Here is a 23,460-nt window from a genome sequence, read left to right on the forward strand (position 1 = left end):
AGACACTCTGTTCATTCTCTGCTCTGTGTGTGTGTAAATAAATAAAAACAGGTCACAACTGTTTTCATATAATAAAAATGACATTAATGACAGCGAGCTAAATCAAAATGAGAGTTGGCACAGAGCAGCTGTTGGTCAGCCAAAGTGAGCACATTGTGTATGTGTTCACTTGGCAAAACCTTGCAAATAAAAGCATTGGTGCAAACCTCAACAGAAGAAAAGCATCTTCAGTTAATTAAGGCTCAGATCCTCCTAGCTTTGGCTGTAATTGATTGCTTTGGAGAGCCACCGACCTCAGTGTGCCTGTTTTATTGTCAGCAGACTAAATGGCCTCTTTCTTAGTGGTGCTATGTCTTATCAACAGAGACGTAGAAGGGCAACAAAAAGGACTGGGAGTATGGAACAGCTTGAATAAGAGGGGAGATTAAAAATACTGGAACTGTTCAGCTTAAAAAAAAGATGACTATGGGGGGAGATGTGATAGATGCCCATAAAATCATGAATGATGTTGAGAAAGTGAGTAGGGAAATGTTATTTACCCCTTTACAGAACACAAGAACCAATGGTCACCCAATGAAATTGAGAGACAGCAGGTTTAAAATAAACATAAGGAAGTACTTCTTCACACAATTCAGAGTCAGCCTGTGTAACTCATTGCTAGGGGATGTTGTGAAGGCCAGAAGTATAACTGGATTAAAAAACAGAATTAGATAAATTCATGGAAGATAAATCCATCAATGACTATTAGCCAAGATGATCAGGGATGCAACCCCACGCTCTGGGTGTCCCTAAAGTTCTGACTGCCAGCAGCTGGGAATGAATGACGGGATGGGTCACTCGATAATTGCCCTGTTCTGTTCATTCACTTGTGGCATCTGGTATTGGAAGATAGGATACTGGGCTAGATGGACCGTTGGTCTGACCCAGTGTGGCCATTCTTATGTTCTAATGGTTGCCTTTTAGGGCAGTTATCACAGAATCTCACATCACTGTCCATGTTACATCCTTGCAGGATTAACAACCTCTAGTTTTATCCTTCTTTTGTGCTACTTTTCAGGTATTATGTGCGTTCCAATTTTTAAACAATTTGACCTATTACCTAGCTTAGAACTGGCTTTTATGGGCTTCTTCCATTTGTCAGCTGAATTGGATTGTTTAGTTTTTCATTTCTGGGATCAACTGTTGCTTAGTTTCCCTTTATTTATTTATTTATTTTTAGATTGAGCTTCTTGATTTCAAAGGGGAGGATTTATTTGAGGATGGCGGAATCATCCGGAGAATCAAACGGAAAGGGGAAGGATACTCCAACCCAAATGAAGGCGCTACCGTAGAAAGTGAGTACCGGCTTGGCCGCAGGAGTAACTGAACACATTTTAACAGCTGAGCGCAGATGTCTTGTTGAGGTGAAGTCTGTGTCATAACGTTCCAGGGGATTTGCAGCACCGTAGCCATCTGACGAGGAAGAAGGTTGACAGGATTGTTTCTGAGAGATGCTGGGAGGGTCATCCATCATCAGGTTGCCAGTCTGTATTTTGTATTGTCTGTTTGCTGTGCCAGAATGGGGTTCCTAAAACAACACGTGTTCTAGCTCCAAGTCCGGAGTGTGCAGCTTGTCCAGTAGCACACAGGGTATACATGTAGGAGACACTGGCCCTGGCTTGTGTAGTTTTATGTGAAGATGGTACGGGAGGGGCAGGAGGGAGTGGAAGAGAGAGGCAGGTAACTATCAGCCTGTGAGGGTCAGCATCTGATTGTTAACACACAGTTCTTCCTTGGCAAATCCAGTAGTGGATGCTCCAGAGCCACTGGCTTGTAAAGCTTTAATCGGAAGCATTAAACATAGGCAGCAGACAGGTGATAATGAAATGGCCACTGAGTTTATAACTCAGGCTCTGCTCTCTGCGTCACCCTGGTCCTGAATTTTGTAGACGGCCCCCTCTGGCTTTGATAACAAACCAATACTAAACTGTGCAACGAGTTCTCCGTAGTGTGATGTGGAAAAATCAAAGAAAATTAGCATGTACAGTGTGTTAGTTATATCTCCTTTGTTGTCTTCCTTTAGTCATTAATTTCTGAAGATTTTCCATTCTTGTGTTGCAGTCTGAAAGATGGCTGCAATGCAATAGGGGACAGTGTGTAGAGGCTGCTTTGAAAATCTAAGCTCTGGATTTTCTTGTGTGTGTTTGATTAAAATCTCAGCCTCAATTTAGCTACTACAGTAGCTTTTACTTGAGTCCAGTATTTATTAAATATTACATGCATGCACAACTTGGCCTAACCTAGACAGCTTCCTATTTTCATAGGCCTTTTCATTGTTTTGGTTGCATTCATAATAAAATTAAGTATTTTCTTTCCCTCTCTCTCTGGCCAGAATGCTACTGCTAACTTCTGATGGCTACTACCTGGAGGGCTTAGATTATTGAGAAGCGTCTACTGAAGTCAGTAGTGTTATGGGTTTTGTTGAAGTCCTAATTTGGGCCAATGTTAGTGAGCTGAAATCCCATTCAGATTTCTTATAGCACTCTTTCCAACAATATGATGGAGTAATTTACAGCTACTCTTCTAAAGAAAATATATTTCACATGGGGTGGGAGGATAAAGGAAGCCAAGTTTTAAAAAGAACAATTCAACCATAGAATGAGAAACAGAGGTTATGGAAATCTTGGCCATTTGAATGGCCAAGTTATACATTTAGGATTAGCTGGTCACCCTCCTCCCTATATTAGAGCTTCTGTACAGTGAGAATTTATTAACCTTTTTGGGAGGGGAGAAATGGATCTGAATTGTCACATTCAGCTTGTTAAACCTGTTAGTTTAAATGTCAAGTCCTTTAACGGGACTGATTTTAGAGAGAACTTCTTTGGACTCTGCTAAATTGACTCTACCACAACATGTTTTGTGCTGTGGTTATGTACAGTAGAGTTGCCAACTGTGTAATATTTTAAAAACCAGACACTCCAGCAGAAGTGCTGGAATCTCCCCGGCCTCAGGTCTCCCCCATGAGACCCTGCCTCTTCCCCTGGGGCCCTGCCCCCCAATCACTCCTCTTCCTCCCTCGCTCGTTGCTCTTCCCCACCACCCCCCTTTCCTTTGTCCAGGTCGGGACCTGGGAGGAACTCACCTGCAGAGCCCGGTCTGGGAGCTGCAGCTGCCTGACGCAGGTAGGAAGTGGCCCCAGCTGAATAGAGGCTGGCACTGGTGATGACCTGGTGCCTTACGATCTCCCCCACCCACAGTAACCAGACTTTTGCTGTTCGGTCAGTAGATCTGACCAGACACTGTCAGGTTCCCTTTTTTGACTGCACTTTCTGGTTGAAAGCCAGGTACTTGACCACTCTAGTGCATTGAGAGAAGTAAAGTTTGTGTGAAGTTTCAAACTTGCTTTACTGCATCTAAAGCCAAGTAACAAAAATCAAAGCTGATATAGTTTAATAGTCCTAACTGTTGCATTCCTTTTATTACTTATTTTTTGGTTTTATTTAAACATCAAAACCCATTATGCTTTTGTGTGCTCAGAAAGTTTGTAACCAGACGCACACACTTATCTTTATTAAGCCACAAAGTAACAAATAGAACAAAGCACTGTTCTTATTTACAGCACAATTGTTTTTGTGTTGATCACTGTATTGTTGGATTTATCAGAATATCCATTGAGTCAGGGAGAGAAAAAATAACAGTTTAATCAGCAATTTAGCTTTTGCTTCAGCGTAGATTCTAAGACCAGAAGGGACCATTGTGATCATCTAGTCTGACGTCCTGCATGGCACAGACCATAGAACTTCCCCCAAAATAATCCCCAGAGCTGATCTGTTAGAAAAATATATAATCTGGATTTAAAACAACCTGAGATAACAGTTGTTCTTTAAAGATTCCCTCCGTGTGGTGATTAGTAGTAGGCCTTTCTCATCACATGATTCTAAACCCTCCTTTATTTTTTTAACTATTTAAAAGGTATGTTTTCTTCTTAGCTTATTGTATTAATTTGGACACAGGCATAGTCAGAATAGTGGAAGCCCTCTAAGGCAGTCTTGCATTACACGTGAAGCTGGTGCAAGGCAGAAGTCAAGAACTAATTACTAACCCTATTCCCATAACTTGTGCTGTGTCAGCTGCTTGGTTCAGAGCAAGTTACCAATGTGGCCTTCAGTTTATTCTGATCTAACCAGCTGCCTGTGGCCTGGGTTTCCTTAAATGTGTTTCAAGGATAGGGAGACCTGGAAACCCCTTAAAAACAGTAGTGTGTGTGTGTGTGTGTGTGTGTGTGTGTCTGTGAGTGTGCGTCCCCACCTCTGTGTGCCCCACTCTAGACTCCATGTCAGGCACAAGGTAGTGGGATCAGACTCCCCACTTGGCATAAAGGGATGAATAGCAATGATCTGTCATAATAATCTGTTTTCAAACCAGACAGCAGTCACATTTTCACTGGTAAAATATTTCCATTCAGTCCTTGTAAAAACCCAGTATTAACTCAGAAACTAGTACAAAGGTACCTGACATCACTGCTGTAATTAGACTGGAAGAAAATGTGCCTTTACCAGAACTGTCATCTCTGGGTTGGATTTTCCAAGGCAATGTTATTAGCTTGAGTTATAGGGCATAATTCGCAGTCCCACTTCCTAAAACACAGGCTGCAGTAGAATTTTTGCATTCCACCTTTCGTTGCAGGCATTTTTCTGTTTTAGTCAGAGTACAAATTGCAGTCAGCACGTCGGGTTCATGTGCCAGCCGCATTCAGAACACATGCACAAAATTGATCCAGGCACTGAGAGAACAATAAGTCCGCGCTGCAGCTGAAGTGATGTTCTGCAGCTGGGGTGGGGTTTCTTGCTCTGTAATCCGAGTGTAACTGTATCCAAGCAATCTGCTTTACATAGCACTTAATTACACTTGGAAAACTGAGCAGGAGACTAATTCCTGTTGCCTTTCTATTTACATATAATTAAAATGGAATAGAACTACTGTGCTTTTTTTTTTTTTTTTTTTAAATGCCTGAGTAGCAAGTCAGAAAGGCCAGCTGGAAGCTTCATGCCATCCTATGTGTTCTAATCTTAAAGCTTACACTTTAGAGCACAGTCTCTTTGTCCTGGCAGAGGCTGGCAACAGATTAACTGGGACATCAAACTCACAGGAATTATTCTGATAAAAGCAAGGATTTGGGTAATTGGGAGCACACGTTTGTGAGCACTCTTTGCCCTCTTACCACAGCACAGGACTGGAGTAGCTAGGAGCGCCCTCTCCACCCAGTCTCTTGCCTTATTCCCTGCAGCGATTCCTGCTGGTCTCAATGATTATAGTAACCTGTATAGCCCCATTATTGTGCTTGGTGTTTTCAGGCTATAGCAAGCCAAAGCACAGGGTGAGCAAAGGAGGAGGGAGGCTTTACATGGTACTGTAAGGTTATCAGATTACTTGTTTTCAAACTGTACGTGGAGAATTGGTGTGGGGGAGTGAGGTGTGTTGTGCTTTTTTTAAAGCAGCGTACCAAGTTGACTTGGCGGTAGTGAAAGAGTGTGGGTCAGCACTGGAGTCACCAAGCTTTTGACTAGGGCTGGCTGGGATAACAAGAATGCCTTTTAATGAGGTTTCAGAATTGGTTTGTGTTCCTCATTGGAGCGAACCACAGACCTTTTGAACTCTTCTGTGAAAAAAGGCAGCGAGAGAGAGATTTGGAGCAGGACTTGAACCTGGGTTTCCCACATCCGAGGTGAGTGCTCTGACCACTGAGCAGTTAGCTATTCTAAACAGCTGGGTTCCTGTCTGTGTCTTGCGCTCTTGTTTTTGGACCCAGGACACGTTCCCAAGTAAAGTTTCATCAGAACTGATAGGTTTCCACAAAGAGTTTCAGGAATTGGTATTTTCATGCAGAAATATTTAATCAAAAACTTCCTGATCAGCTCTACTGTCTTCAGTTGGTGTCCTTTCATGTCATTCACGTAGGGACTCCGGCTGCAGTGGGATAAGCCAAAAATCAGTGGATTTCCTGTAGTAAGGGGTTCTATCACTGCCTGTCCTGTACCTGTGGGTGCCTTCATGCTGTGCAGCTTTGGTTCAGATCCCTGACATCAGTAGCCTTTCCACAAGTCTCACCTTAGCTTCTATCAGCCGAGGTACTCTGCAGGGTGACGCCACCAGCCCATCCAGTCCCGAGTCTCCCCAAATCCATCCTTCCAGAGTTCTTAAGTACCAGCCACTTGGATTTTTCCTCTCATTCATCATCCCCAAAGGCATGAAATGACATCCTGACACCAGCTTATTTTGGGATGTGTGCTCCACTCAGTTTGCACACCAGAGATCTGATTGGGTAAAAATAAACAAAGAGTTTATTTAATAAACAACCCAAACTGAAAAATGAATTGGTAAGGGAGAGCAGAGAGATGCAAGTTATACAGAAAATTAACATAAAGATGCAACTTTAGGCTTTACACTTCCATATTAAATAAAATCCCTTTCTAATGCAAGTTACTTACTGCTTTTGAACTGTTTCCCAGCATAGCCCCTAGCCATGGGGGGAGGAGGAGAATCCAGCATTCGTAGACTTTCTCTCACCTTTGAGACTGCCTCTCTTCAGACACAAACTGCTTTTAAAAGACTTTTCTCTCTCTCTCTCCATGGTGTCCCATATTTATTCAGAGTGGAGGAAATTCCCTCTGGACTTGATAGCTGGGGATGTCTCAACGTCTTCCCATCAACTACTAATGGTCCAGCATTGTCCTTTCCTGGGTTGCGTGATCAGTCATTACTTGGAATTGGTTTTGTGTGACCAGCTGGTTTGGGAGGTGCCCCTCCTCACTTAACTGCTGCCTGCCCTGCAGTGAGGGGCAGCTGAATGTTGTAACACAAATTACGAGCACGGTTTTGTATGTAGATAAATTGATAACCAGTCTGTATGTGTGCCTCAGAATGGCCGTCCGGTTCAGAACGTTACAAGCGGTCATAAAACACAGCATGCAGTCAGTTGGTTCAGCTGCTCATTCTGGGGGGTGGGGAGGTGGGTTAAACCTTATGTACTCCCTTTGGAGTGTCCTGATGGTTATAAACTCTGTTACCGGTTGCACAGAACATGTTACGTTGTGGTTTCTAGTTCAGTGACTGGCCAGCTGCGTGCCGGCCTGCTGTTATAATTAACTGTAGATGACCACTGCAAGACCTGTCCGGAGCCTGCAGAGTGTCATCTCAATCCCCGTCCTTTGCTGCAGGATTCCAGACGCAGCATCAGCGCTAAGTTGTGGTTTTGTTAAGGTTGTAAAGCTGCATGTCTCTCTTTGTAGTGGTTGCATTTTGTAAAAAAAAATTCCAAGTGCCTCTAATTGTGATTAAATGGAAACTGGATTGATCATCCATGCTGTGGGCTGGAATCTTCCAAAACCACACAACGCTGCAGCGATAGCACCTGTGACCCGTCTGTGCCTAGGGTAGCCACCTGAAAATGCCGAGGTCAGGGCAGGCTGTAAAAGGAGGGCAGATTTTTCCAACACCGGTGGGTGACATTGAAATCAGACTTCACAAACAGTGCTGAACTGGAGTGGCTCTCTCCAGGCAGAGGACACAAAGCGAGATGACCTCTGCAGGACAGAGGTTTGCCAAGAGAGATCAATAGCTCTTTCTTTGTGTCATTGTTACTCCTCTTTGTTTCTTTGCCAGCAGAAATCTGAGCACATGGTCAGTAACTGGCTAGATTTTACATAAGCAGGGAGGAAGAGCAGAGCCTTCCAAACCCCAAGGAAAGCGAACTGCGATGTTGCATTATCTCAGTACAGGCTGTCTCTTACGGGAAGACAGAATAAAGGAATATACCCCTGAATGGTTCTAACGCATCCCTCGCTGTAGTGACTCATCACTATGGTAAGCATACAGTTCTCATTGTTGAGAATCTGCAAGTTGAAACCCAGTCCGAACCGATGTGGGTTCTAGGAGTCTCTAGTTACGAGAGGTTTCACTTGGATGGAATGACACAAGAAAAAGAAGAGCATAGGTGGCAACACCCTCAGCGTCTAGCGAATAAGGAAGGATTCTCCTGAAATGTAGCCAGAAGCTGGGTCCCTATTGTCACCTGTGACTGTATTTGTCACTGTTTCAAAATAGAGCTGAGTCATTTCCCTGAAGATTAAAAAATGTTAATCTGGTACTTGAAGCTCGTAAGGGCAGAGGACTTGGTTTTACTGTGTAAAGTAGAGAACCATCTTACAGCACTGTAGAGAGGATTTGTAATCGCAATGCTAAGCTCTTTGTGGCAGAATGCAAGGAGCTGTGTCCAATTCCAGTATGTCTGTCCAGTATGGTTTAGGACAAGAGGAATGTGTTAGTCATTCTGCTTATCTGGTGTCCTAACCTTGGACAAAAGGTGCATGTTCAGGGGTTGTTTGAGTAAAATGCTCTCCGACACCACTTGTTTTCAGGTCCTTCCACCCTCATGAGGGGCTGATTGTACAGTATAGAGTCAAATGCCGCACAGACTGATGGGCTGGCTTCCCCAAACCTTCTGCAGTATTCCCCTTGTTATAGATGTGATCAAAGATTGCTGGGGGAGTTGAGGCAATAATCACAAATGGGAACTGGATCAAGACCATCAGACTAGTTCTCTCCACTTGGGTAGAACCCAGATGGCCAGGAATAAAATGCACTTCTAGATTTTTAAGACTGCCTTACTTCCCAAGTGCAGGGAGTAATTTAGATAACTCTATTTGAAACCAAATTGTTGTGTTGGATTACAGCCCTCTAACAGTGGTAACTAAACAAAAAGTCTTTAATTGTGCAACTCTATTGGCCCTGTGAAATTTTTCTGGCAATTTTGTATGCCTCTCTTGAATCTCTTGCTCTGTTTTGCTTCCCTGCAGTCCACCTGGAAGGATTTTATGGTGGCAGAATATTTGACTGCAGAGATGTGACGTTTGTTGTTGGAGAAGGGGAAGACCATGACATACCAATTGGAATCGACAAAGCTCTAGAGAAAATGCAGAGAGAAGAATACTGTATCTTGTACCTTGGACCACGGTAAGAAACTCTTTGCTCTGTGTGAGAAGTATCTGTCTGAGCATCTTGCAGACAATCTCAGTAGCAGGCTGATGGCAACAAATAAATGAAATACATAATTAGCAGAAAGCAGTCTGATAGAGGAGAAGGATACACTAGAGCAGGGGTATCAAACTCACTGATGGTGACGGGCCAAATTCTCATAAACTGCACTTCACAGGGGCCATGCAGTACCCTCCGCTGAAGAATTCGGGCCATCTTCCCATTTTCGGCAGCGGGGCATCAGCCCTTTTCAGCGGTGGGATTTCGCAGGGGACCGTGTTGCCGCACTGAGTGCATTGCCGCTTTAAGGGATTTCTCTGTGTCCGGCATCGACGCTTTAAGATATTTCACGGACTCTTAAACCGGCAATGCCGTAGTCAGAGAAATCTCTTTAAGTGCCAATGCCCTCACTTTGGGCGGCAGCACGTCTCAAAAAAACTGGCCGGACGCGGGCTGGATCAAAAAGGTTCGCGGGTCAGATGCGGCCCATGGGCCATGTGTTTGACACCCCTGCACTAGAGAATATCATTGTTTGACATTGCCATCCTCAAGTGCTTTTACAGAGTGAATGTTAAAGTCTATAGCTTTAAGATGTATTTTTGGTAGAATAGATCCTTTCTCTAGGTAATCTTGACCTTGCACATATGGGCCTACATTTTTATAGATTACTGATGATTTTGAGTGCCGCAATTCTATGTGCTCAACTTTGAGGAACCTTAATATTCTCAGAGGACAAGTATTGAGCACTTCTGAAATGAAGCTCCTTCAGAGAGGTCTCAGATGGAGCCCAAAAATTGAGTCACCAGATAAAATTCACTCTTGAAAACTTAGACCATGGTTTCTAGATACATTTTTTAGCAAGTCATAAGATGGAAATGTGTATTATGTGGATCCTGTTACTGAAAATGAAATGTTTCTTTCATAGGATCTTCTCTACAAATGTCCATCCCTAGGATCTCCTAGGAGCCTTCCAGACCCGTAAACTGATATTTTCAGTTTCTGGAAAGTTGACAAGAGCATTATTGCACCTGTGTGAAACTCTGTTGGCTTACCTAACTGTTGAATATATAATCACATCTAATTTTTCTTTGTTCATAGTATTCATAAAATCTGTCACAAACACCTGATTAAGGAGAGTCGAGTTGTGAGAGAATGCTCGTGTTCAGATATTTGTATCTGAACTATTAAAGGAAATACATCCATCACTATCAGTGCAATCCACTGCTTGTGTTTTACAGCTTCCACACATTACACATGCCAAAATAATACGCATGATGGTTGATGATAGGAATATCCACATGCACCCAAAGCATCCTATGATATTGCATATCTTTATTTTGTTTTTAATGAAATAAAATCATCTTGTCCTGACACGTTTAAATTACGTTGGGAGGGGGTTGGAACGGGATCCGATCTAAATTTAGGCCAAACCTGTAAACTCTGGTTTCCAGGGTCAAGTGCCTAAATATGGATTTAGGTGCTTAAATTTAGAGCCCTGCAAATCTGCGGATATCCACTTTATATCTGCAGATCATTTTTGTGGATTGCGAATCAGATGCAGATACAAATTTGGTATCCGCGCAGGGCTCTACTTAACTTTGAGTAGCCTGGCTTTCAGAAGTACAGGAAAGAGAGCGCTGCCTTTGAAAGAAAATGGAAATACACAATTCACTGAAGAACAGCAGAGCTGAAGACCAGGTGGGGTTAATAATCCCTAAGCGTATGGGTGATGCATCTCATCTGAATGCCAAGGGAATAGTGTTTAATCCAGTCTCATTTCTAAAAACAATATTGCCACAGATGAGAAACTTGGCACAGTCTCCTATTCTACATCTGGCTCGTCTCTAGGGTGTGATGTGTAGTTCCCCACTCGTACCTCCATGCGTACGTGAATATTCAGAATACTGAATGAAGTTCCTGATCACACACCCTTTCCTCTGAAGCTTTATTTTTATGCTGTGTTTCAGATATGGGTTTGGCGAGGCAGGGAAGCCTAAATTTGGAATTGAGGCAAATGCTGAGCTTGTGTATGAAGTTACACTTAAAAGCTTTGAAAAGGTGAGAATACAATTTCTCTCAACAGATGCACGCACTTTCAAGAACTACAGGAAGCCTTTCTGCATTGAAAGTGTTTAACGCTTTGCCTTTGGTGTGTCTGTAACGCAGTCCTGGTAAAGCAGATACGTCAACAAAGATCTCAATGTTCTTCATTTGTTCTCTTATGTTGGTTTGTTTTATTTTTTTGGATGTGGTTCAAGACTTGTTCCTTTATTTGTTCCTAGGCCTGTTCCCTTTGTACTTTTTTTTCTGGGCTGCAGACAAAAAAGTTCATGTCCTGCCAAACTGCTCTGAAAGGAGGGCAGGGCTAAGCTGCTGAACAAGCTGTGCCCTCTTCGGGAGTTGGAAAATGCACCCGTGTTTGTACAGTGCTATTGAAGAACAAGATGTACATGGGGCGGAGCAGATGCTGCCAGACTCTGTCCTGGGGCATGTTCCTGGGAGGAAGGCATCTGTGCCTGGCTTCCCTCCCCCCTCTCTTAACTTGGGAGAGGCCAGAATTTCCCTTCTCTCTGTGGAGACACTTTACCCTCCCCTCTGATGTTGTCTGGTGCGTTGTTTTGAAAGGGGTTTTGCAGCACGTGGGGTTAGAATGGACCAGCCTTGTTAAACTCATGTCCTCTTAACTCATCTTAGGCACAGAAGGGCTTTCTTTAAGAAGCAGCCAGTCAAGGAGAAATCCTAGGCAGCTCTATCCACTTGATGTGAAGGTCTTGAGTCTCAGGTTACAGTACTGTCTACTCATTTTGACTTGATTGCCTTTTTAATTCCTCAAGATGAATGAATCTGGTGGACAGATCAAGGATTTGTTGTAATTATAGCCCGTTACATGCTCTTGTGATCCACTCCTCCCAACTGCCTCCAGTGGACAAAGTGGCTTCCCCAGGACACCAGAGAACAAACACCTTCAGACAATTAGTGAAGATTGTTATGGACAATTCTTTGCCCTGCCAATGTGGCTTGGAGCTAACATGTCTCGAAAACTAGCTTTCTAAAAGTCAGTTTCCCTTCTTGGTATAAGGAGACACACGAGGGCGAGGCAATATCTTTTACTGGACCAATTTCTGTTGGTGAAAGACAAACTTTCAAGCTACACAGCGATCTTCAGGTCACCTGTGCAGCTCAGAAGCTTGTCTGTTTCATCCCCAGAAGTTGGTCCAATAAAAGATCTCTCACCCACCTTTTCTCTGTAATATCCTGGGACCAGCACGGTTACAGCTACACGACAAACAAGTTGGGATAAGGAGCCGTCGTAGAAGTCAGGAACCCCAGCTAGTATTGTTTCCTGTCTCGTCGTCTAACAATTGTTATAAATGTTTGCACACAGGCCAAAGAATCCTGGGAGATGGACACCAAAGAGAAACTTGAGCAGGCTGCCATTGTCAAAGAGAAAGGGACAGTGTATTTCAAGGTTTGTAAAGACTTAGTAGAAACTGGGTTGCCAAGAAGTGAAACTGGGCTTCCAGTCTAACATTTTCTTAAATTGCTGGTGGGCCCTTCAGAGAAACAATTGAAAGGCTTGTCTACGCGGGAAGTTAATGTGCAGCAAGCTGGGGCTTTGACTTTACAGAGCACCAGCTACTGTGCGCTAGCCCCCATCTGGACACACTCCCATAGTGCACTGAAGAGCGCCTTTGTGTGCTTTAGCTTAATGCGCTTTAAACTGTCCGAGGACACTTTTAGGGCGCAGTGAGAGTGGCCCAAACGAGGAGTCAATGCGAAGTAGCTGGTGTGCTGTAAATTCACACCCTCGCTTGCTACGCACGAACATCCATGTGTAGACAAGCTCTAAAACATCATTGACCAGGCATAAAGTGTCACAGTTCGTCCCTTCCGAACAGTTCTGGCCCCAGGCACGGCAAATGTTGTCCCTCTCCTGCCTTCTCTCCTCTTCTGATTACCAATATGCTCTACTGCAGACTTGACTTTCCCAGCTTGGAGCGGCACAGAAGCCTGAGGAAGGAACTGCAATGTAGCACAGCAGTTTGGCATTAGACTGTTCTTGCCTGATATCTTGTTCCGACTGAATAAGGAGGTACCCCTAAAGCAAAGGTCTCTTCATTTAACACTGCTGTCTGCCCTTTTGGGCACTGTATGGCATAGCCTTATGACTTCCAAATTTCGTATAATTAATGCTTATTTACATAATGCAGATTTAATCTATGGAACTCATTGCCACAAGATATCAGACCAAGAGTTTAGCAAGATTCAAAGAAGGACTAGACATTTATTTGACTAGTGAGAATATCAATCATTACGTTATGCCAAATACAAATTTTAGAGGATGTAAACCCTCCTGCTTCAGGATATAAGCGCAACACTGAGAGGAATTGTCAAGAAAATTCCCAAATAGGCTAGTTATTCCAAACTGTCTACCGTGTGGTTTCTCACCTCTTCCTCTGAAGCATCTGCCACTGGCCACTGTGCCATGCAGGATATTAGTTTTATCTGATATGACAGTTCCAGTAGCTCCTAATAATAGTAAAGAGCTTTATTGAAAGGAAGATGCATGCTTTCCAGCTTGTAAGTAATACAAAAGGACTTGAATTCAGGGACTCATCAAAAATATATCTAACCTTGAAACTCAGATGGCTTTGATCAAGGTTACAGTGGGTTGGGAGAGAAGATGTTTTAGCGTCCAGACTTTGTTCTGTCAGGAGATATCAGCATCTTTTATCTGTACAACAAAGATTATTTGTTACGAGTAATGTTAAAATGTAGCTGGCTGTTTTGATGGATTTGTATTTGAGTTAATGAAGGTATTCATATACTTGCTTTTCACTTTCAGCTTTGACGCACCGTTTAATTTCTAAAACTAGATGAACACCATCGGGCCTTCTTGCCTTATATTTACAGTGTGTTTCTGAATAAGCAGTTTTCTATTCAGCGGTGGCATCTGTCTCTTATGAGAACCATGGGACATCCATCTTTTGGGTCCCTGGAAAATGCCTGTTGTACGCTAGTTTTGCCTATCCAGCAGGGAAAGGGCATAATCTTTTTCTACTCCCACAGCGGGCATCCTATCAGGTGGTGTTGACTTGCAAGCATCCCGCCCTCCTAGCTTCAAGGGGAGTGTCTCCTTGGAACCCTGAAAAGAGAGAGATGGCCGTTGAAAGGGAAGGACAGGAGAGAAGCACTGTCTCCCACTTGGACCAGGCTAATGCTGAGTTCATTTCCTCAGGCAGGTGAAAGCCTAGGATGGTGGGATGTGTGGGCATTCCTCCTAGCACTCATGGCAGAGTGGGGAGTAGAAAATAGACCTGACTTTGCAGAGGTGCTGAGCACTGCCGCTCCTGTTAACTTTCACTAGAGTTGTGGGTGCACGACACCTCTGAAAAATCAACCCCCTTGTTGTTAATTTTAAAATATCGAAGGTGGTTCAGATTGTTAAACTGTCTTTAAAATGTTCCAGAAGCACATCTGCTTCAGTCTGGCAAATAACTTTCCTTTAACCTTGTCTTCACTTCATCCCAGGAAGGCAAGTACATGCAGGCAGTGATTCAGTATGGGAAGATAGTGTGCTGGTTAGAAATGGAGTATGGCTTATCAGAAAGGGAATCTAAAGAAGCTGAATCCTTCTTGCTGGCAGCCTTCCTCAACCTGGCCATGTGCTACCTGAAGCTGCGGGAATACACCAAAGCTGTTGAGTGCTGTGATAAGGTAAAGGTTATACCTCAACACATAACTAGAATAAGCAGTTTTTCTATTAATTACTTCTCCTGTCTTTCTCCTCTTCCCTTGCACTGAATTTCTCTACATTCCAGAGGCAACTTCAAAATTTTAGTGTACATTTAGTCTCCTCTCTCTGGTGGGTTTAGAACTGAATCTTAAGCTTTTCTGAATGTTACCTTTTTGAGGGGTTGAGGGTAGAGCAGTAACACATTTTTATACAGTTACTCACAGAGTGGTCTTAGACATTACAATTCAAACAAAATTAAAAGCAGCATCAAATAAAATTAGGGGTGGCATCAAACAAGAATCTTCTCAATTAAAATGTGAAATAAAGAACAGATTTGGCTTCTTAAATATTCAGAAGTTGATTAGTGTTTAATTACTAAACGACCTCAACCCAAATAACTGTACTTTGTAGCTGTCTTATTTATAATGTGCCAGCCTTCATATTTAGGATGACTAGACTATCTTTATAATCAGGAAAACAAGCAATTTAAATGTTCTGTGGATTAGCAAATGTACTTCCCAGTGCCTGGGATATTGTAGTATGTATTCTGCTCTTGAAACAGTATTCTGCTGCGAGTTATTTAACAGCAAAAGTTAAAAATGTCAGAAAATAGTTATTGTAATCCATCCCTTCATAGACCATACATGCAAATCAACCTCTTCATATCAAAGTGCCTATGTCTCTGGAAAGGTGCAAAGTAGAACCAACAAAACTTTCTTGCTGAGTCTGATTCTGTCTAGCAATGATGTTACAGATGATTAAACTGAAGTTTTGATAAAAGATGAAAAATCCTAGCAGAGTTTTGTGTTACTCTTGCCGGAGCTGCTATACTGTGTACTGTTCTAATATACTTTTTCATCATGGTGCACAGAGACTTATTTTTGTAGAATCTCAATATTTCTTATGTGGTGTTTGCTTTTAAAAGAAATCAGTGTCTAGTGCTTTGTAGGGCTGGAGAAGTTAAATTAACTTGAAACCAGTCTGTTAAATTTCAGGAACATACAAGCATCTGAGCCAGATAAATTACAAACATTTGATATTTCACTTACTTAACAATAACCACACACACGTCTTAAAAAAAAATTACTTAAAAGTAAATTGCTGCATGCGCTAGGAGTGGTGATCTCTTGGTTTGTGCTACACATCTTGTTAACTCTAATGAGGGAATTATGTGCACTTGTGAAGGGGAGACTTGGTCCCAACGATTTTAAAGGGACACTATTTCATTTTTACTAAGAAGCTTTCTAGCACTGGTATAATTTTATTTTGAACAGTATCTTTCATGCAAACTCTATTAAAATATAGTGCTTCACAGAATTAGTTCAAGAGATTAATCCAAACTAATTATCTGGTACAGATGGGTTGGGTGAGGAAAGGTATTTCAGATGGAGGTGCGTGCTTCCCCCCTCGCCGTCCCCCCACCCCTCCCCAATCTTCAGAGGTTCAAAATTTAGCTTTTAGGTTTTTTAAAAAAGTGTGTGTGTCTGAAATCTGGAGTCAGAGGGTATGACTTTTAGGGCCAGATCCTGCAGCTGGATCCATGTAGATAGACCCCCTAATGACTTCAGTGGGATTCTGCCCATGCAGAGCCAATTTGAATTTGGCCCCTAGGTGCTGGCCTCTGCATCTGTGGCATTCTTCAGCATACCAACATCCAATTGGAACGTCAGCATTGTCCGCATACATGTGAGCATATTGGACATGCAGGCAACAATAAAGGAGTTAGTGTAACCCAGAAGCTAGAGTGTTGAAAGTTTTTGTCTTGTGTTCCGGCAAGTCAGAAACATTAGACTTTGGTGGTGAGGAATCCTGCAGACTTGATCTGTAGTTCTAAGCGACTCATTCTAACTGGAAAAAATAAAACCAAGTTGAAACCTTCAAGTATCAGCTTCTGCATGTAATGAGTCATGGCCCATTTGTTCAACAAAGCTTTTTTTTAAAATGAGTCTTACATTCTTTCCATGTACTAATAACGCAGTTACTCACACTTACCAGTGGGCCAAATTCTGCCTTGGGGTAGGTCCAGATTTGTACATATAAGCAAGACCAGAATCTGGCCATATTTATGTATTTCTAATAGAATTCCCTAAATGTAAGTCAACTGAAGAGTCTTTTTTTTTATTTTTTTAATTAAGTAATGCAGGTGCCCCAAGAAGATGATTAAAGCAGTGAAACAAACGTGGAAAAAACCAAAGCCACTGCTAAGGATTAAACTTCAATTAGTGGCTTCCGACAGTATCCACCTTAATGTTGTACATAAGTGCTCCTCTGGGCTGGAGTTTGGAGGCTAAGTTCTTAATCATGAATTTTCACATTTGTGGGTTTGTCTCCCACTAACAATGTTACTTTTCAGAGGGAGAGGGAGGTGAAAGTATAATAATAAATATACTGTAGTTGATATGGATTTTCAACCAGTACTGGAGGTCAATACCATTTTGTGTAGTAGCATTGTAGAGATTTCAAGCCTTTCCTGCCATCCCAGTTTCATCATGTTTGATGAGGCTTTAAAACTTGCAGCGTCTCTGAAAGAGACGCATATTCACCTTTAGCAGATCATTTAGGAACTAGCTTTGTATAGAACCCCAGACCAAGGAGCTGTCAGGTGACTGTATAATCTCAACACTGGGGGGTATCGCACAGAAATATCTCATTTTAGGGGCTTAGATTTTGAGTTGTGGTGGAAGTATTTATCCCTTTCATCTAATCTTATTATGGAGTAATTTCAACAAAGTCAGCAGAGTTACACTGGTGTGAGATCAGAATCAAGCACTCCACCTTACCAAGGAGTAGCATGTGTGACCCATCCGTGCCTAGGGTAGCTACCTGAAAATGCCAAGGTCAGGGCAGGCTGTAAAAGGAGGGCAGATTCTCCCAGCACTGCTGGATGACACTGAAGTCAGACTTCCCAACCAGCCACAAACAGTGCTTCTGATTCCCCGCACTGGTTATCAAGAAGCTAAAACAAAAATATACACAGCCCCCTTTACTGCATTTCAGTCTCTGGCTCCCAATCAGCCACTAGGTCCAGCAAAGAGATCGGTTATTTAAAACTCTATGGTCTTTCCCAAAAAGGTTTCTCCTGACCCCAAAGGGTCAGCCACAGTACCAGATCAATATAAGTTTAGATCTTACCCAAAATACCACGCTGCCAGCCAATCCTTTAGTAACTGAAACTAAAGGTTTATTATAAAAAGAAAGAAACAAACTTTAAGAGAAGTGTTAAAGGATTAAAGCAATCAGACACATACTATTGATTTGAAAGTCCATATGTATCAGGTTTCTGGTAGAATTGTGGAGTTTGTAGGCTTGTACAGTCCCTCTTGTGTACATCCAGTACCTGGATGGGTCTCAGTCCTTTTGTTTCACAGCTTCAGTTCAGTTGTAGATGAGTTGATCTGGGGGTAGGCTGAAGACAGACTGAAGACAAATGGATGGGGTGCAGCTGCCTTTTATTTCCTTTGGCCTTTGCCATGCTGCTTGTGGAAATTTATGGGAATAAGATGGAGTCCAGGGTCACATGAGTGACTGGTGACTCATCAGATATATCCCTGGCTTCTCCCCCTGGGCCCATTGTACCTGTGAATTTCCTTAATGGCCCATTAAGCAGGCTGGTGCTGCAGCCATCCTGTCTGGGATGTCGCCCAGAAACACAGTACAATATGAAATACAGATAAAATACAGATATCCATACCTTCCATTTCACCCATAACACATGAACATAAACATCATCATCTTACTTAGCACATTATAGCCTTTCTAATGGTACCTGACACGGCATATCTCACATGAGTTATTATGATTCCGATGTATTGATGTTAAAAAATATAATAAATGCCTTCCTTTGTGGGGCCCTCCCTTTCCCCCCCACCCCCCCCCAAAAAAATCCAGCCAGCGTGACAGCATGCAAGCAGGCTTTTTGTTGTTGCACCACCTAACAGATCACTAGATAATGGAGTTCTTTTGGTGGCGTGCTGTTCCTCACCAAAAAACCTGATGACACCTGTGGCCATGTACATCTGGTATAAACGGTGCCTGGTGTACATTCGCTAAAGTCATTCCCTCCAGCACAGTCCTTGCTTGTGTTAGCTTGAGTGCAGTAGAGGGAAACCCCAGAGTAACTACTGCTGGATGCCATCTTAAGCTTTGCTAACGTAGCAATGTTGTGTTTGCAGGCATTGGGACTGGATCAAGTCAATGAGAAGGGTTTGTATAGGAGAGGTGAAGCCAGACTACTAATGAATGAATTTGAATTGGCGAAATGTGACTTTCAGAAAGTACTGGAGGTAAACCCGCAGAACAAAGCTGCAAAATCACAGATCACAATCTGCCAGAAGAAGATGAAGGAGCACAATGAGCGTGACCGGAGGATATATGCCAACATGTTCAAGAAGTTTGCAGAGAGAGACGCAAAGGTTTGTATTGTGTTGACACTTGGAGCACCTCCATTATGACTTGATAGCTGATTCAAATTAAGTGGACCTTGTGATGGAGAAAGAGGAATACAGTCTGCAGGACTGTTAATCTGGTCTCTAACAGGTGGAGCGTGAAGGGGTTTTTGACCCATTACCGGGAGGGACCAACTCTGTGGAAAGAGAGTCTGTGTATTTCTCTGTGGTCCATTCTTTTCTTGGTCTCTCTGCACCTGAGGCTGCAATCATAGGTATCAGTTGTTGTTAAGGGTATTTGCAATGTGAACCTTTGATAACTGGGAATGGGACTGGGACCAAGACTTCATTTTACAGTTTTCATCTGACAGCTGTTTGGTGGCATACTCTTGGTCACTGCTGACTTGCCCTGGATCTAAGATGTTATGCAGTTCTATGGCTAGGCCTGGAACGTCTGATAGGAGGGGGAGTGAAAATCCCTTGGATATCATGCATGTGTCTTGCAACATAAGACCCCATTTCCTCTATCTATAATATAGATTTCTCTTTCTTACAACAACAGGCTATAGTCACCTAAACAAGTACCTGATGCACACAGTACTCTAGCAGGAGGGAATACATGAGCTATGAAACCATTTTGTGTAAATCCTTTATAGCATTAATTTCAGATCTAGCTCCTGATGATAACTCTACCAGGTATTGCAACATAAGGATCAGTGAATACTCAGGGCTATTAACTTCATCTTTTGTGTCACAGTCAACTTAGCCAGTTGAGTTGCTTTCCCAGGAATAATGTTCTCCTATCCCCAGGTATCTGAGCATTGGCTATAGCTCCATCTGTAATTCCACGGAGCTCTGTCCTGAGAGGTTTTACCTCGTTTCCTTTTTCTCCTCCCCCCAAACACCCAGTTCAGTAACACTCCTCAGCGATGGTACTAAATGGCCATAGAGGAGGGGTGAATCATGCAACACCCCGTTCCTGTGAGTTAGCTGAGGAAGTGCTAAGAGGTGAATCCAGTACCCTTCCCAGCGCCTTCTGTTGTGTGCCTAATCTCTCTTAGCCAAGAGTAGTGGAGTTACTGTAACCTGCATATGATGCACTTACGCCCTTAGCCGAGAAGGTGCAGGTTCCCAGTCTGAGCGTGCTGTATGACTACCACTCGTACACCGTGGGGAAAACTTGAGATTAGGAAGAGATTTCCTTTACAATGCATTTGCAGGGTTTGCCTGAACGTACTAAATCACGTGAGGACTCTTGGATGCACTTTGTCTTGACTGCTCCTTGTGTCTCAACTAACGGTGTGTGGTTGACTTGCCATTGTACAGGAGGCCAGCAAAACCGGGGGGGAGAGAGATGCGGAGAAAGCAACGTGTGAAAAGGGGCTAAAAACTCCAGTGACTGAAGGCAAAGTCTGAGGGGCGCACATGATGGAAGAGAAGGCGGAAAGTCGATCCTTATGAACTTGGCCTGCGCCAAAACAGGTTTCTGCGGAACTCAGGACTCAACAGTGTTTATTGTAAAGCTTGTTACAGTTTGTGTGATCGTGGAAGCAAAATGCCTAACCAGCAGCTTCACAAACAAAACTGCGTAAACAGCCCTACTGCTGTGGGCATGCTCGGCCGTGGAGCAGAAGCAAAGGACAGTGGGGCCACTCCAAGTGGAACAAATGGTTTTTAAAAAGAAAGGGGGAACGACCAAAAAAAACCAACAAAACAAAACAAAAACTTGGCACTGAGAGGGTTTACTGAGGTGGCTCAAGTCCTGCTCATTTCAGTTCATGCCAACTTTCCATACAATGACCAGGGTCCTCTACAATGAGTTAGAATGTAGGAGCTGTCAGTTGTACAATTCAGCATTGCATTCGGTTGTACTGTAATAGCACGACACCGGCCTATGTTGTTGTTGTTTTTAAAAAAAAAAAATTAACTCAAGTGCTAGTGATTCAAGGTATCACGCTGTACCTACTAGAACAAAGCGCAAAGCAGTGTGCCATGGTTTGTGTACCGCAGTGTTACAGACTTGAAAGCCAGAAGCAGAGAGGTTACCTTCTCCTGTCATTTCTTCCTTCTCTCTCACTCCAGTATGTACTTCAAATGGGTTTCTGTAGCCAGCCCAGTCCAGCTTCTCTGGGGACAGCACCGTCTAGATCTTGTTATGGCCCTAACTGAATACTTACTGGTTATGTTCAGCAGTGAGGAACTCTTGGGGGGGGGGGGGGGTTGTTTTTCTGCCTTGTGGTTTCTTGGACATGTTAAAACGTAATGACAGTAACCGGAATTAAAGCACTGCATTTCATCATGACTTTCCCATCTCCTTTTAGGAAAGTGTTACAAAGGTTCCCACTAGTGCTGCTTCAGTTAAGTTTTTCATCCCTTCCATTATAATTCCTCTCTCTTTTTAGGGATTTATAATTTGGCTTTAAAATAGTTTTTCACTCTGGGAGTTAATTTATTTACATTTAAAAAAAAAAAAAGTTGCGTCCCATTTTAATTTTGTTGGTGTGCAAAAGATTGTTTTCAAAAGCTGCTGTTTTTCAGATGCTTAATTTACAGTCTGCAGTCTACAAACAGGTTTAAATTTTTTTTTAAATGGAGTTTACCGCTTATTAGGGGGTTGTGCAAAAAAAAAAAAAAGGCAGATGAAATATTGTGGTTCAAAATGATTATTTGGGCTCTTTCTGCACATATGTGGTATCCTGGATTCATAGCTTGCCAATGTACATCTTTTATCCAACACTCACTGATGTTTTGGTGAGAGCTGTATTTGTTTGTTAATAACCCACAAAGCACAGAAATACATTGCGAATTACAGATCTGACTGGGAGTACACATCCTCAACATACACCGTTACGGTTCCTTTGAAACCTAGTACATACTCCTACCTTAAAGGGACGCTGTCACTACTTTTTTAAAACAGCTTTTACATTTTTGTTTACTCTCCATTGTTTGTAATACCCTCTTTTGAAGCTTGAAAATAAAACTTCTTTTCCTATCAGTTTTGTTCTCCATTTAGCAAATTTTACTTTGCAGTTTCTTCCTTTTAATGCTACAGAAACCACCTGGCGCTCTCTCTTCACTTCAGTCTCTCGACCTAGCATTGTGACATGGGGAAAGTGCATGACTGATAATGGAACCGACCTGAAAATACGTATTGGCACAAGCTAATGCTGCCCTTGCATATCATTGCAAAGCTCCCATTGACTTGCATTGGGAGTTATGTACCCGAGGGCAGAATTTAGCCTCTGCTGTGGCATGGTAGAAGGAGTTGGTAATGTTTAGTTGTATTTTAGTGTGGTCACATCAAAATAGAAAGCAGCTTTAAAAAAATGACTTGGGAATGGATTTAAACAGTGTTAAATGTGTTTAAAACTTAACGCGCAGTCCCCACTTGATAGACATTTTAAAGTATCTGAATTTTTGTCCTGACCAGGATAGCAATGTCCCTTGAATGAATCAATGGCTCTGCAAGAGGGTTCCACCAGGGTGGAGGACTCAACTTCTTTACTTGCCCTTTCTCTTTTCTTATTATGATTGTGTTTTAAAATCCATAAATAAACCATCTGAAGCCATGTAGCTGTACACTTAAATAATGTGAAGAGCTTAACCTCGACCCACAAATCAAGGAAGGTTAAAATCTGTTCTCGTCTCACTTCAACCTTGCACGGATTGCCAAAGAGTGAATGTTCCCTCCACTGTATTGTATCTTCAGACTGCAGTAGCTCCACAGTGAAATAGATTCAATAGAGGGTTGGAGTCTGAACACTGAATGTCCTGCCTCTTGCGTGTCTTTAATCAAACCTCATCATCCCCTTTGAATGTATTTTTGGGAGACTTTAATCAGCAGTGTGCCTGCTTTTGCACAGCTAAGGAAATTTGACCCTGTGGGTGGGTGAGCATTTTGTTGCTTTGAAAAGCTTTCCTTGCCACACTGTAAAAGGGCGCCCACTTCTACAGGGATCTGCAAACTAACTTTTTAAGTGCGTGCATGCATTGTTTTGTTGTTGTTGTTTTTGTTGATGTGCTTACAAGAGGAGCCAGGCTGGCAGCCATGATTCTTCTTTTGAGAACTTCTTGCAGACAACGGTGTCAGCAACCGGCGTGGCTCAACAAATGCAGACTGCAGTATGACAGCAAGCACTGGCAAGGACAAAGCACATTCAGCTGAACATAGATATTGTCCTTGTCTGCACATGCGACTGAACTCAGTTTACCTGTTGCGCCACAGGCAACTTTTCTAGTGTAGACAGGGCTTTGGAGATAAGCTCTCTCCTCCTCCTCTTCCTCACCCTCCCAGCACCTCCAATATGCCTAACTCCAACCTGCGGG

At 42.8% G+C, this 23,460-nt stretch overlaps 1 protein-coding gene across 9 annotated transcripts in view; it reads left to right on the forward strand.

The window, feature by feature from the left end:
• FKBP5 (FKBP prolyl isomerase 5) overlaps positions 1-22,129 on the forward strand; it is a 48,182-nt gene extending 26,053 nt beyond the window's left edge. For 5 of the 9 annotated variants that reach the window (XM_067531911.1, XM_067531912.1, XM_067531913.1 and 2 more), the window contains 8 exons: positions 1,220-1,334; positions 8,835-8,991; positions 10,980-11,070; positions 12,398-12,481; positions 14,083-14,251; positions 14,549-14,730; positions 18,922-19,161; positions 20,461-22,129. In XM_067531911.1, coding sequence (XP_067388012.1) covers positions 1,220-1,334; positions 8,835-8,991; positions 10,980-11,070; positions 12,398-12,481; positions 14,083-14,251; positions 14,549-14,730; positions 18,922-19,161; positions 20,461-20,550 — 1,128 coding nt within the window. In that variant the 3' untranslated portion in view covers positions 20,551-22,129. Of the gene's footprint in view, positions 1-1,219; positions 1,335-8,834; positions 8,992-10,979; positions 11,071-12,397; positions 12,482-14,082; positions 14,256-14,544; positions 14,731-16,884; positions 19,162-20,460 lie in introns of those variants that run through there. The other 4 variants (XR_010916952.1, XR_010916951.1, XM_067531916.1 and 1 more) reach the window with 4 other exon arrangements.
• The last annotated feature ends 1,331 nt before the right edge of the window (positions 22,130-23,460 follow it).

The sequence above is a fragment of the Emydura macquarii genome, unplaced genomic scaffold (genome assembly GCF_026122565.2).
Source record: "Emydura macquarii macquarii isolate MOO-44397 ecotype Brisbane River unplaced genomic scaffold, CSIRO-AGI_Emac_v2 contig_3220, whole genome shotgun sequence".
In the NCBI taxonomy this organism is placed as follows: Eukaryota; Metazoa; Chordata; order Testudines; family Chelidae; genus Emydura; species Emydura macquarii.